The sequence below is a fragment of the Erinaceus europaeus genome, chromosome 11, assembly GCF_950295315.1.
Source record: "Erinaceus europaeus chromosome 11, mEriEur2.1, whole genome shotgun sequence".
Classification (NCBI taxonomy): domain Eukaryota; kingdom Metazoa; phylum Chordata; class Mammalia; order Eulipotyphla; family Erinaceidae; genus Erinaceus; species Erinaceus europaeus.
In genome coordinates this window covers 54,633,691-54,647,799 of record NC_080172.1, presented here as the reverse complement: position 1 = coordinate 54,647,799, position 14,109 = coordinate 54,633,691, and the positions used below count along the sequence as shown (strand labels likewise).

General features: G+C 39.7%; 2 protein-coding genes across 6 annotated transcripts in view; both read right to left on the bottom strand.

The window, feature by feature from the left end:
- GOLPH3L (golgi phosphoprotein 3 like) overlaps positions 1–9,972 on the bottom strand; it is a 40,741-nt gene extending 30,769 nt beyond the window's left edge. The window contains exons 1-3 of one of the 5 annotated variants that reach the window (XM_060201747.1): positions 9,774–9,972; positions 8,092–8,161; positions 6,320–6,514 (exon numbers count right to left, since the gene is read on the bottom strand). In XM_060201747.1, coding sequence (XP_060057730.1) covers positions 6,320–6,514; positions 8,092–8,136 — 240 coding nt within the window. In that variant the 5' untranslated portion in view covers positions 8,137–8,161; positions 9,774–9,972. Of the gene's footprint in view, positions 1–6,319; positions 6,515–8,091; positions 8,162–9,773 lie in introns of those variants that run through there. The other 4 variants (XM_007531546.3, XM_060201744.1, XM_060201745.1 and 1 more) reach the window with 4 other exon arrangements.
- Positions 9,973–10,952: 980 nt separating this feature from the next.
- The window catches only part of HORMAD1 (HORMA domain containing 1), a 34,085-nt gene continuing 30,928 nt past the window's right edge, over positions 10,953–14,109 (bottom strand). Inside the window, exon 15 of the mRNA XM_060201740.1 lies at positions 10,953–11,597. Coding sequence (XP_060057723.1) covers positions 11,517–11,597 — 81 coding nt within the window. The 3' untranslated portion in view covers positions 10,953–11,516. The remainder of the gene's footprint in view (positions 11,598–14,109) is intronic.

Genomic DNA, 14,109 nt, shown 5'->3' with positions numbered 1-14,109 from the left:
TTCCAGAGTTCCTGAGTTCCAGAGTAAGGGAGAGGGTTCCTGAGTTCGAGAGTAAAAGAAAGAGTGCTTGCGCCGCCGCAAAGAGAGCAGAGTTCTGTTTGGTGATTAGTTTGTCTTAGTTTATGAATCGTTGTTCCTGAATAAAGAAATACAGCTTCCCTGCCCAGCCGTTGTCTCCGCGTCTCTGTTACCTGCCCATGAAGCTAGCCTGGCCAGCTAGAGCCTCCGAAAAATTTTAACAACAAATGGCGCCCAACGTGGGGCACGAACCCACGACCCTGAGATTAAGAGTCTCATGCTCTACCGACTGAGCTAGTATCAAGGGTGTGGGGTGAACAGAAACATATATAACAAAAACCAGCATGTTGCCAAGGGAAGGCCACAGGGAAGCTGTATTTCTTTATTCAGGAACAACGATTCATAAACTAAGACAAACTAATCACCAAACAGAACTCTGCTGTCTCTTTGCGGCGGCACAAGCACTCTCTCTCTTACTCTGGAACTCGGGAACTCTCCAACTCTGGAACTCTGGAACTCTCGTACTGGGGAACCCTCTGAAACTCTTCCACTGTGGAACTCTCTCTTACTCTGTAACTCTGAAACTCTCGAACTCAGGAACTCAGGAACTCTCGGACTCAGGAACCCTCTCCCTTACTCTCCAACTCAGGAACTCTCCCTTACTCTGTAACTCTGCAACTCTGGAACTCAGGAACTCTCTCCCTTACTCTGGAACTCTCGTACTCGGGAACCCCCTCTCCGGGTTCCTTGGGGCGGGGCCAAGCAGGCCCGCGAAATTAACAGGACTGATGCAATTCTCTTGGCGGGGAAGAACTACCCAATGTAAAGCATACAACACATAGTGGTCAAACTGATCAAACTCATGTCTGTGTCTGTTCAGGTTCCCTAATCCAGATTCTGCCCCTTTCCTTTCAATGACACTCATCTGACCCATTCTTACAGCCCAGTTTGTTTTACTGCCTTCTATTCTTTCCAAGATTATTTAACTTTTTAACTTTATGGTAATATTTTTTTCCATCTGTATCCTTTGATTCTTACCCCTTCTCTAAACTGGATTACCCCTTCTGATATTTAAATTGTTCATGGAGCCAGGCAGTAGTGCACCCAGTTGATCACACACACCACCATGCACAAAGACCCAGCTTCAAGCACCCAGTCCCCACCTGCAGGGGCTTCATAAGTGATGAAGCAGTGCTGCAGATACCTCTCTACTTCTCCTTTTCTCTATTTCCTCCTCCCTGCTCAATTGTTCCCTGTTTTGATCCAATAAATAAATTGTCATGAATGTATATTTTGAATAGTAAAATATATGTCCATATATAAGATTACACAAAAGTGAAAAGCTCAATAAATTATCCCTAAATGAATATGTATATTTCCCAAATAAAGAAACAGAAAACTGCTAATAGCCAGAAAGCCTTTCTTTTTTCTTTTTTTAAATTTATTTTTATTATCTTTCTTCATTGGATAGAGACAGTAAAAAATCGAGAGGGTAGGGAGAGACAGAGAGACACCTGCAGTCCTGCTTCACCACTTGCAAAGCTTTCCCCTGCAGGTGGGGACCGGGGCTTGAATCTGGGTCCTTGTGCACTGCAACATGTGCTCTCAACCAGGTGCGCCACCACCCAGCCCTGAAAGTCTTTCTTTCTCTCTTTTTTTTAAAAGTTTTTTTTTTATTTAATATTTATTTATTCCCTTTTGTTGCCCTTGTTGTTCTATTGTTGTTGTTACTACTGTTGTTGTTGATGTCGTCATTGTTGGATAGGACAGAGAGAAATAAGAGGAGGAGAGAAAGACACCTGCAGACCTGCTTCACAGCTTGTGAGGCAACTCCCCTGCAGGTGGGGAGCCGGGGGCTCAAACCGGGATCCTTGAGCCTGTCCTTGCACTTTGCACCACCTGCGCTTAACCCGCGGCGCTACCGCCCGACTTCCCCCTGAAAGTCTTTCTAATCATGTTCCTTTATAATAACTAATTAATTACTCCCAGCTCCCACCAGAAGATAACCACTGTCTTAACAACTATGACTGTCAATTTCTTGTTTTCCTTTATAGTTTAATTTTTAAATTATCTTTATTTGATAGAGACTGCCAGAAATCAAGAAGGAAGGGGGTGAAGAAAGGGAGAGAGGCAGAGAGACACCTGCAGCTCTACTTCACCACTTGCAAAGCTTTCCCCCTGCGGGTGGGGACCAGGGGCTCGAACCAGAGTCTTTGCTCACTGTAATGTGTGCGCCACCATCTGGCCCCTTATAGTTTAATTTTATCAATTATATATATGGAATCATACTATATATATTTGTGTAGGGCTTCTTTTACTGAAAGTTATATAAGGATCATACATGATCTCCAACAATGCTCATTTTCATTCAGTATCATTTTTTTTTTCCTACCAGAGTACTGCTTAGCTCTGGTTTACAGTGGTGCTTGGGACTGAACCTAGGACTTTGGAGCCTCAGCCAAGAGAGTCTGTTTGCATAATCATTATGCTATCTACCCCCACCCAGAAAATTTATTTTATGTGTTTATTTATAAAATATTTATTCCCTTTTGTTACCCTTGTTGTTTTATTGTTGTAGTTATTATTGATGTCATCGTTGTTGGACAGGACAGAGAGAAGTGGAGAGAGGAGGGTAAGACAGAGAGGAGGAGAGAAAGGCAGACACCTGCAGACCTGCTTCACCGCCTGTGAAGCGACTCCCCTGCAGGTGGGGAGCCGGGGACTGGAACCGGGATCCTTAAGCGGGTCCTTGCGCTTTGCCACCTGTGCTTAACCCGCTGCGCTACAGCCCAACTCCCATGTTTCTTTATTTTAATTGCCACCAGGGTTATCACTGGGGCTTGGTGCCAGCACTACAAATCCACCACTCCTGGCAGCCATTTTTCCCTACTTTGATAGGACAGAGAGAATTGAGAGGGGAGGGAGAGACAGAAGGAAAGATCTGCTTCACTGCTCCTGAAGTATGCCTCCTGCAGGTGGGGAGCAGGGGCTGAAACCTGGGTCCTTCTGCGTGTGCACTCAAGGCCACCTGATAATTTACTTATATTCATTTAAATAAGTGGATGATTCAATTTCAACCGTTTTGCTATTGATGGGCTTTTGGGTCATTGCATTTTTAAAAAAATAAGCAAGTTGTTTATTGTTGTTATTGCTGTCATTGTTGTTGGATAGGACAGAGAGAAATTGAGAGAGGAGGGGAAGACAGAGAGGGGGAAAGACACCTGCAGACCTGCTTCACCGCTTGTGAAGAGACTGCCCCCCCCCCCCCCCCCCCCCCCCCCCCGCTCCAACCAGGATCCTTACACCGGTCCTTGCCCTTAACTCGCTGCGCCCAACTCTTTAGTTTTTATTTGGCTCAAGAAGAACAAGAAAGATAAATCCTTACATATAGCCATAAGAGGTCAGACCTTCTGATTAAAAAAATTAAAAAGCAGTCTTTATTCCAAAATGCCAGTTCTATAGTCATCTCTAAAAATATTACATTGATTTTTTTTTTTTTTAGCTCTACTTGTTTTCTTCTTATCTTTCGAACTACTTGGATTAATCATTATTTAGTAGGACTAGGAACAACTATATGTGGCTAGCATTAAGCAAATGCTAATTTAAATACAAAATCAGATAACATATGGGCTCTGTCCTCACGAAATTTGAGTTCTAGATATGGAAAAAAAAGATATGTTTTGGGAGTTGTATGGTAGCGCCGCGGGTTAAGTGCAGGTGGCGCAAAACGCAAGGACCGGCGCAAGGATCCTGGTTCTAGCCCCCGGCGCAAGGACTAGCTTAAGAATCCCGGTTCGAGCCCTGGGCTCCCCAATTGCAGGGGAGCCGCTTCACAGGCGGTGAAGTAGGTCTGCAGGTCTCTTTCTCTCCTCCTCTTGTCTTCCCCTCCTCTATCCAATTTTCTCTGTTCTATTCAACAACGGCATCAATAACAACAATAATAATAATTGCAGCAATGAAAAAAAAATATATATGTTTTATGGTCCAGAGGTCCGGAGTTCAATCCCTGGCAGCACATATACCAGAGTTCTATCTGGTTCTTTCTCTCTCTGCCTGTCATTCTTCATAAATCAATAAAATCTTTACTTTAAAAAAATGTTTTTTTTTTTTTCGCTATCATCTTCAGGAGTTCACTACTCCAGGCAGATTTTCTTCAAATAGGAAGAGAGGCAGAGAGAGAAAGGGAGATAGGGAAAGGGAGAGGTAGGGGGGGAAAAAAGGAGGAGGAGGAGGAGGGAGAGAGTGAAAGTGAGAGGGAGAGAGAGAGAGAGAGAGAGACAGAGAGAAAGAAAGAGAGAAAAGAATGACACCACCCCACCAGAGCTGGTGCAGTTGAGGTTAGACTCCAGCACAGGTTGTATGCTTTACAAAGTAGGTGTGCTATCCTGGGTCTACCTTAGGGTAATTCTAACAGTCAAATTTGGTATTGTTTAATACATTTTAGTTTGATAGATTTTCAAAACTGAGGCTAATAATAAGTACACCTTTAAATGATTTATTTATTTATTTATTTATTTATTTTTTACCAGTGTACTACTCAGCTCTAGCTTATGGTTGTGCAGGGGACTGAACCTGAGATTTTGGAGCCTCTGGTTCGAGAGTCTCTTTGCATAACCATTATGCTATCTACCCCTGCCCTAAATTATTTATTTATTTTATTTTTACTGCCACCAGGATTATTACTGGGGCTTGGTGCCTGTATGGTGAATTCACTATTCCCAGTGGCCATTGTTTTTTCTTTTCTCTCTTTTTTTTTTTTTAATAGGACAAAGAAAAATTAAGAGGGGAAAGAGAGAAAGGGAGAAAGAAATAGAGACACCTGCAGCACTGCTTCACCACTTGTGAAGCTTCCCCACTGTAGGTGGGTGCCAGGGGCTTGAACCTGGGTCCTTGAGCACTTGTGTGCTCAATCTAGTGTGCCACAGCCCAACCTCTTATAAATACACCTTTTATTATTGTTGTATTTACTAAAGACTTCCTTGGCAAGTACATTGTTTAGAATACGACATTTATATATCTTCATTAGAGAAGAAAGAAACAGAGTTAACACAACAAAAAGTTTAATTATAATAGTAGGATATGGATACTACTAGAATTCTGGCAAGAAAATACTTGGCTATTTCACAAGATTTGCTACCTCCAGACTAATTCTATTATAAGTGTTCTATTAGTAAGGGGAAATTCAGAAGGATAAAACTGAAATTAATTTTAAAGCACTTTCCATAACTGAAATAACACTCAGTTGTTGATATTTAACTTCTAAGTATCCAGAATAGAATTAAAATATCTCTCTTTTTCTGCCAATGCCCACGCTTAGTGGAGAAGCAATTACAGATGCCAGACCTTCTATACCTGGGTCTATACTCCCAGAAAGATAAAAGAGTAGGAAAATTTTCAGGGGAGGGGATGGGATATGGAGTCCTGGTGGTGGGAACTGTGTGGAACTGTATCCCTCTTATCCTATGGTCTTGTGAATATTTCCATTTTACAAATTAAAAAGAAAGCTCTCTCTTTTTTTACCAGAGCACTACTCAGCTCAGGTTTATGGTGGTGTGGGGGGACTGAACCTGGGACTTTGAGCCTCAGGAATGACAGTCTCTTCGCATAACCATTATGCTATCTACTTCTAGCCAATTTTCTTTCTTTCTTTCTTCCTCCCTCTCTTTCTTTCTTTGTCTCTTCCTTTCTTTCCTCCTTTCTTTCATCTCTGACTGCTGTATTATAAGAAACCTTGTGGTCCTGGAGGTGGCAGAATGGATGGGGCATTAGACTTTCAAGCATGAGGTCCGTAGTCTGATCCCTGGTAGCACATGTACTATAGTGATATCTGGTTTTTTTCTCTCTCATACTTTTCTTATAAATTAATTAATAAAATCTTAAAAAACAAACCTACTCAGTTTATTACTTACTATAATACAGCCAATCATGGTTGTCTTTTCATTTAAAAAGACCTTTTCACCTCAAAGTTCATGCACACTCCAGTTTGTAGGCCCTCTTTCCTAGCTTATTAAGAGACTTCTCATCGTCAATCTAATTTGAGAAACTATAAGTACAAAAACTATGTACTGTATTATATCCTCTCAACTTCCAAATTATTATTATTTAAATTCCAAATTATTTTTTAAATTAAATTATAGTTCAAGTAATTATACTTCTGCATTTTACCCACCTAGTATCAGTTATTCCCCCAAGTTCCTCCCTTCCGCAGAGGACCAGGTCAATTAGCACTAATGAAAGTATCTACTAGATTAATTCCAAAGCATCCCGATATTTAAGGCCTAGCATAGCCCAACTGCATTACCTCTTTATCTTTTAATCCCAGGAGCAATACTTCTTCCATAAGGGTGAGGCGGATATCCTTAGAGTCTCCAGTGTCTTCAGTTTCTGGACTCTTATCCTGACTAGTGTCTTCTTCACTTTCCACTTTCTTTTCAGTGTTTTTGCCTATTTCAGTGCGCCGGGCCCGGTGAGTTAAAGTCGTCATTCTCACTTGTTTCTAGAAGGAGTGATGAAAAATATCTGTATGTATATGCTTATATAAATAAACATATGTTGACACATGCACATCAAAAAATGTAAGTCAGGGAGAAATTTTGAGAACTTGGAGAAAGGGAGATGAAATGACTCGAAAAATTGTGTGGCCAATAGTAATACAAGTATCTTTTCCAAAGTTTTATATCTAAGCATCTACAGAAGGCATTGACAAGAAACCAAGTCAGTCATTCAAAAGAGCCATAGAAATGGTGACCTTTTCCCTCTCTCCACTGTGACTGGTCATCTCCATCAGGAAGACCCCTTTGTGGGCCCCTACAGGACCTTGCCCTCAATGTGGATCAACAATGGTAGGGACAGCTCCATTCTCACTAGCATACATGACCCAAAATACATATAATTCATATGTAAAATTTATACATTTATATATATATTATAAAATAGACACCAAAAATGGAAGTGAAAAATAGAAATGTTTTACTATTTCCTTCCCATACTCCAGTGTCTCATCAAGCATTCACTTTTGAGCTTTTTTTTTTTTTTTATTATTAATTTCTTTATTGGGGAATTAATGTTTTACATTCAACAGTTAATACAATAGTTTCTACATGCATAATATTCCCCAGTTTCCCACTTTTGAGCTCTTATCTAGAGAATGATGTTCAGAAGTTCATGTGGATCACATTTCAAATTATCTTGCACATACACAAACATATAAAAGTACTAGCAAGAGAATGTCAAAAGATTAGTAAATTCTGTTTCAATTATCAAAACCAAACAAAAACCACCAGTGATCTGGGAGGTGGTGCAGCAGAAAAAGCATTGGATTCTCAAGCATTTGAGAGTCATGGTCCTGAGTTCAATACCCAGCAGCACATGTAACACCAGAGTAATGTCTGGTTCTTTTTCTCTTCCTATTTTTTCCCCTACTTTTTTCTTTTCTTTTCTTCTTCTTCCTTCCTTTCTTTTTCTCTTTTCTTTTTTTTTTTTTAAATATTTTATTTTATTTATTTATTCCCTTTTGTTGCCCTTGTTGTTTTATTGTTGTTGTCGTTATCATTATTGGATAGGACAGAGAGAAACGGAGAGAGGAGGGGAAGACAGAGAGGGGGAGAGAAAGATAGATACCTGCAGACCTGCTTCACCACCTGTGAAGCGACTCCCCTGCAGGTGGGGAGCCAGGGTTCGAACGCGGATCCTTATGCCGGTCCTTGTGCTTTGCGCCACCTGCGCTTAACCCGCTGCGCTACAGCCCGACTCCCATTTCTTTCTTTTTTTTTTTTTTAAGATTTTCTTTATTTATGAGAAAGATAGGAGGAGAGAGAAAGAACCAGACATCATTCTGGCACATGTGCTGCTGGGGATCGAACTTGGGACCTCATGCTTGAGAGTCCAATACTTCATCTACTGTGCTACCTCCAGGGCCACTGGGCCACCTCCCGGACCACCCTATTTTTTCTCATAAGTAAATAAAATTTGTTTAAATAAAACAAAACAAAAACACCAAAAGTGCAAGCTCTTACACATTATGTACAACAGTTGTCTTAAAAACTACATGGGGAGGGGCAGGAGATACATCACCTGGTAGAGGACATACTTTACCATGTGTACAAATGGGAGCATCATGAAAAGGAGAAGCTTTAGGACCCCACTTCTCTTAGTACATAACCCTCAATCTCAGAGAGAGAAAGAGAGAGAGAGAGAGAGAGAGAGAGATCACTGGAAGGGATGGAATGATGCAGGGCACAAAGCCCTAGTGAAAAATTGCATTAAATCATCTCAGAGAGAGAGAGAGATAGGTAGATAGATAGAGAGATCACTGGAAGGGATGGAATGATGCAGGGCACAAAGCCCTAGTGAAAAATTGCATTAAATCATCTCAGAGAGAGAGAGAGAGAGAGAGAGATAGGTAGATAGATAGATAGAGAGAGATCACTGGAAGGGATGGAATGATGCAGGGCACAAAGCCCTAGTGAAAAATTGCATTAAATCATGTGATAGCATACTTTGTGGCTGGAGAGGGGGCATACACTCAAGCATGAGGCCTAAAGCTTGAAGCCTGGCATTGTATGTGTTAGAGCGATGCTCTGGTTCTCACTCTCTTTATCTCTTTTTCATAAATATTAAGAAGCAAACTTAGTAACTTTTAGGTACGTCTAAATGCCAGTTTAAAAAATTTAAGTGATTTACAGTACATATTTTAAATCATCATTTAAGAGAATATTATTTCTCAAGTTAAAAACAGGGGCCAGGTGGTGGAACACTTGGTTGAGTGCACACATTATCATGTGCAAGGACCAGGGTTCAATCCCTCTGGTGTGTGTGTGTGTGTGTGTGTGTGTGTGTGTGTGTGTGTGACTTCCCAAACAGTGAAACAGGGTTGCGGGTGTCTCTTCCCCTCCATCTCAGTTTCTGGCTCTATCCAATAAATGAATAAAAAAACTATATGCATAAAAAAAACCGCATTCAAGAGCCTGTTACTGAATTCTATTCTACTTCCTAGCAGTTTCCCATCATTCCCAGTTATGCACTTATCAATCCATTTCTCATACATCCACCATGCCTTCTGCTTCTACTTCTTTGTGCATGCTCTTCATCTTTACGTTCTTTCCCCTCTCTAAATTCTACCCATTTTTCAAAAAGCCTATTGAAAGTCCACTGTGAAGCCGTAAGAGAATTTCTTCTACTACTCATATGTCCTATAGCCAGAAATGGTCTCAACCTCAACTCTACTTTCACAGAACTTTATACTTACGCCCTTTAATAAAAGTATTTATTATAGTCTTTCGTTTCGTCTAGCTGTCTCTGAACTGTAAACTTCTCGAGGGCAGGGATTGGTCTTGGGGATTTTTAGTCTCCATAACGACTAGCACAATGTCTTCAATTTTGTAACTACTTAGTAAATATATACTGATTAAAATGGGGACTCAGAAATGCATGTGAAAATACAAATTACTTTTAAGGATTCTTTGCACAGACTACATTCAAACATTACTCTTGATGGGAGGCAAAAAAGAAGGAAGGAGGAAGAGAACCATGAAATAAATAATTAAGGACACTAACCCTATATGGCACTGAGGTGTTATTTCCTAACCCAGACTAAGAAACTTTAAATCTTAGGGGGGTAATTATAAAGGGTCATTTTCTTTGAAAATTAACATCTTCTGGGCATTTACTTGTTAAAAATTCTATCTGAAAACAAATGGTCAAATAAATGGATTTAAAAAATCCCTATATTAGAAAACTGGAAGCAAAATTTGGACATCAGGAAATCTCCCGTTCTTACCTGACGTTACTCCTTAGTTACAGCGAGACGCAGGCTGCAGCTTGCACTGTGTTTTAGGGAACACCTGTCCCCAACCCCACCCCCCACCCCGTCTAAGTAGGTGAAAAACTTCTCAGCCAGGCTGAGAGAACAAACTTCCTGGTCCCTCGATGCAGAGAAGGAATAACACATCAGCTTCCTTAGGATCACTAGGCAACCTACCTTGGTGTTTCTTGATCGGGCCAATCAGAAACTGCCAAGGTTGAGTCAACCAATGAGAACTCTTGAGAGGAAGCTTCCCCCCCCCCCCTGCTATTGTGTTGCGATCCAGACAAACACCACCAAAAAGGAGGTAGGTTTCTTTCCAACCTGACAGCTGGTCAATCCAATGAAGGAACCTTGGCAGAAGAGAGCAAAGAGGGCTGCGCTCCCACCCCCATTAAACCGGCCAATCAAAATGTGCAGTGAGCGAGCACCAGCTGCAGACTTACAAAGGCTTCTGTTGGTCAGTCTGTGTAGCAGGTGTCTACGTTTGCAGTGTATGCTGGGGCAATTAGGTGAGATGGGTGGAGAATCCAAACGGCTAAAATAAATTAGGATTTTTTAATTGGCTGTTTTCAACTATCAACTTTTCCTCTTTCTGGAAAATCTGATCTCGGTCAGTTGGTTTGATGTATATTATACAGATGGATACATTTTTATATTATACATATTACATATTTTAATTTTACTTTTTGGATAAAGACAGAAATCGTGAACGAAGGGAGAGCGTGTGAGGGAGAGAAACACCTGCAGCACTGCTTCATCACTGGTGAAGAAGCTCTCCCCCTTCAGGTGGGAATGAAGGGGCTTGAAGCCGGGTCCTTGCATATTATGTGCTGTGCCACGTGTGCCGTTGCCTGGCCAGACACCAATAATATCTATTAGTGCTTGTTACTGGCAAGCCCATACATAGTGTATGTTTTTAGAATATGGCTGATGAAGCTGTCAGATTCGAGCAAATGGTTAAGGCTAGAGCCAGGTCCCAGAACTGCTCATAAAAAGCACAGTATCTTTCTAACACTCAACAGTCTTATGAAGTGTACTCAACTCATGCAAGGTAATATCTTCAGAATAATCTCAAAAGTAGATGCCTTATAAACATTTTCTGCTAAATAAATACAAGAAGTCATGAAAGTTACAGATGCTTAATATTTTATTTATGCTGTCAAAAATGTAGACTTCAAAAATCAGTTATTGTTTTGTCCTGTAGTAAAAAACATTAAAAACATAAAAGCACCAAAATTTAGTTGTACATTATATATGTAAGTACATTATATCAAAGCACTGAAGAACATTGTTTTAACAGCACAGTGACATAGTCAGTTAAATGGTATAATTTTAACATAAGTAAAAAGTAATAGTCCTACCAAAATTTATACCTAAATAAACATTATTTGTTTCAAAAATGGCCTTAGAGGACCTTAATGTTAATAAATGTTTAAAGGAAGTATCCATAAAAATGGGAGATAGGTCAATATTGACTAGGTAACAGAATCAGTTATAACACCAGTACTTCTATTGGATTTGTCTCAGTTAAGATTAAATATCACAATATGATAGCTGATATTCACTGTACTGTGGTCACTTCTTAAAACTACATGTAAATTTCAAAAGCAGAGAAAACACACCTTAAGGTAGCAATATAGAATATGCTAGTTTAAATGTTGAAGATTACAGAAACACAGAATAAGAATAATTTTTATATATGTTCCTTTGGCTCACTAAACTTTCTTCTTTTTGGCATTGACTCTTGACTGGAACAGTCAAAATGATGAAGGACCTGTAAAAAGAAAACAAATACTAAGAATAGATACTTTTTAGTTTAAATGTTTTTTAAAAGATCATTTTCATGTTTTTGAGATTTCTTTAGTTATACTTAGTATAATTATTTTGTGCTAAGATAGAACAGCTACTTTCTTTAAACTCAGGATGAATTTTATTATTGGTGCCATGTTCAATGACTGGCTGTTAAGAGTAGATACTACACAGGATCAGGCCTTCACTAGGACTGCTGGAATAATTAGATAGATTTTAACATTACATCCTCAAAATAATAAAATATTTTGGGAAAATAGAGGAAAAAATCGAAAAACTAGCAGGCAAATTGAGAAACATTCTACCTTGACACCATGTAAGATTTAAAACATGCATATTTATTTATCTCTGGTATCTAGCAGAGCCTAATACAAACTAGACATTCAATGAACACTTCTGAATGAATGGGAGAACACCATGGAAGATTCCTAACTATATATCTCTGAGTTATTATACTTTGGTTTTCCTAAAAAAGAAACAAGACAATAAGAATTATAAATAGGATTATGACTTTATAGAAAAATGAGGGATTATTAGGCTGGAAGACTAAAAAAAAGCCCTATGTATTAGTGAGATTTCAGGTTATTCTATTCTCTTCTAAGATATATAAATTAAAAACAGAAAGTGTATTTTTGATATTACCAGTTTATCATTTGAATTTTTAAAAAGTACTTAAAAATAAAAATAGTCTTCAAATTTTCAGTTGTCCAATTCTGACCACAAATTCTATTTGAAAAAATATAAACATAACACAATGTGCAGTCCAGGTTTGAATGGAAGTACCATGGCACCAGGGATACTCTGGTTGCTGTGGTATCATCCCTTCTCTTTCTGTCTCTGTCTACCTAAATGGAAAAGTCAGTCTGAGAGCAGTGAAATCATGCTGTGTGAGGCCACAACTTTACAATAAATAAATATTTCAGAAATGATAGACCAATGCCATATATAAAGTTCTATATATAGAACATTGAGAGTCAGGTGATAGCACGGTGGGCTAAGCACAGGTGGCACAAAGTACAAGGACAGGCAGAAAGATCCCAGTTTGAGCCCCTGGCTCCCCACCCGCAGGGGAGTCACTTCACAGGCGGTGAAGCAGGTCTGCAGGTGTCTATCTTTCTCTCCCCCTCTGTCTTCCCCTCCTCTCTCCATTTCTTTGTCCTATCCAACAACTACAACAATAAAACAAGGGCAACAAAAGGAAATAAATAAATATAAAAAACATTGTTATTGGACTTAGAGGGAGAAAGGTACCCTCAGATACTAGGAAAAAATGCTGTATCTTTAGGAAATGTGAATTTGGTAAATTATCTTGTTTCTACTTATGCTTTGATCTTTAGGGAGCTTAGTTCAAGAACTTAAGAAACAAGGAAAGAAAGGCAAAACAGAGCGAGACTTGATCTAGACAGGGCCTGTTGTAACAAAGCTAAGCCTGGGGGGTGGGGGGAGAAGGGAGCAGCAAAGGGAGGAAGTAAAGAGGGTAGTGAGGACCCAATACACTCTGGTGCTGGAAGATCTAAACCAGTGAGGGGATTAGTATGCAGCCACCTACAGGAGGAGGAGAAATTATAACCATGTGACTATGATTGTCTTGTAAATTATTATTTCCCTAATAAAACTTTTTTTCTAAGTAAAAGAAGTTACACACACATGCTCATAAGAAATCTGTGACCTAATTTTAGCTGTATGTAAATATAATGGCTCAAATATTTTTATATTCTCAATTTCTCACTCCTACTCATATTTTTTACCTCCCTCCTTCCTGTTTTTTTTTTGCCTCCAGGATTATCTGGGGCAGCTCAGTGCCAGCATTACAAATCCACTGGTCCTGGCAGCCACTATTGGATAGGACAGAGAGGAATTGAGAGGGGAGGGAGGAAGGAAGGGAGAGAGAAAGATAAAGACACTTGCAGACCTGCTTTACTGCTTGTGAAGTATGTTCCTACAGGTAGGGAGCCGGAGGCTTGAACCCAGTTAATTGCGCGGGTCCTTATGCTTAGTACTATGTGTGCTTAACCAGGTGCACCACCGCCTGACCTCTGTTATATTTTTTCTTGATGTTTATTTAGTTTAAAAATTCCTCTAATTAATTAAAATCTTCCCTAGGATCAAACAGCAAATACTTAGAAAAATTAATAAACCATCATTAAAAAATACTTTTTTGATTCTTTTTTTCTTTTATTTATTTATTCCCTTTTTTTGTTGTTGCCCTTGTTGTTTTATTGTTGTAGTTATTATTGTTGTTTTCGTCGTTGTTGGATAGGACAGAGAGAAATGGAGAGAGGAGGGGAAGACAGAGAGGGGGAGAGAAAGATAGACACCTGCAGATCTGCTTCATCGCCTGTGAAGCGATTCCCCTGCAGGTGGGGAGCCGGGGTTCGAACCGGGATCCTTATGCTGGTCCTTGTGCTTTGCGCCACCTGCGCTTAACCCGCTGCGCTACAGCCCGACTCCCAAAAAATACTTTTTAAAGAAGCACA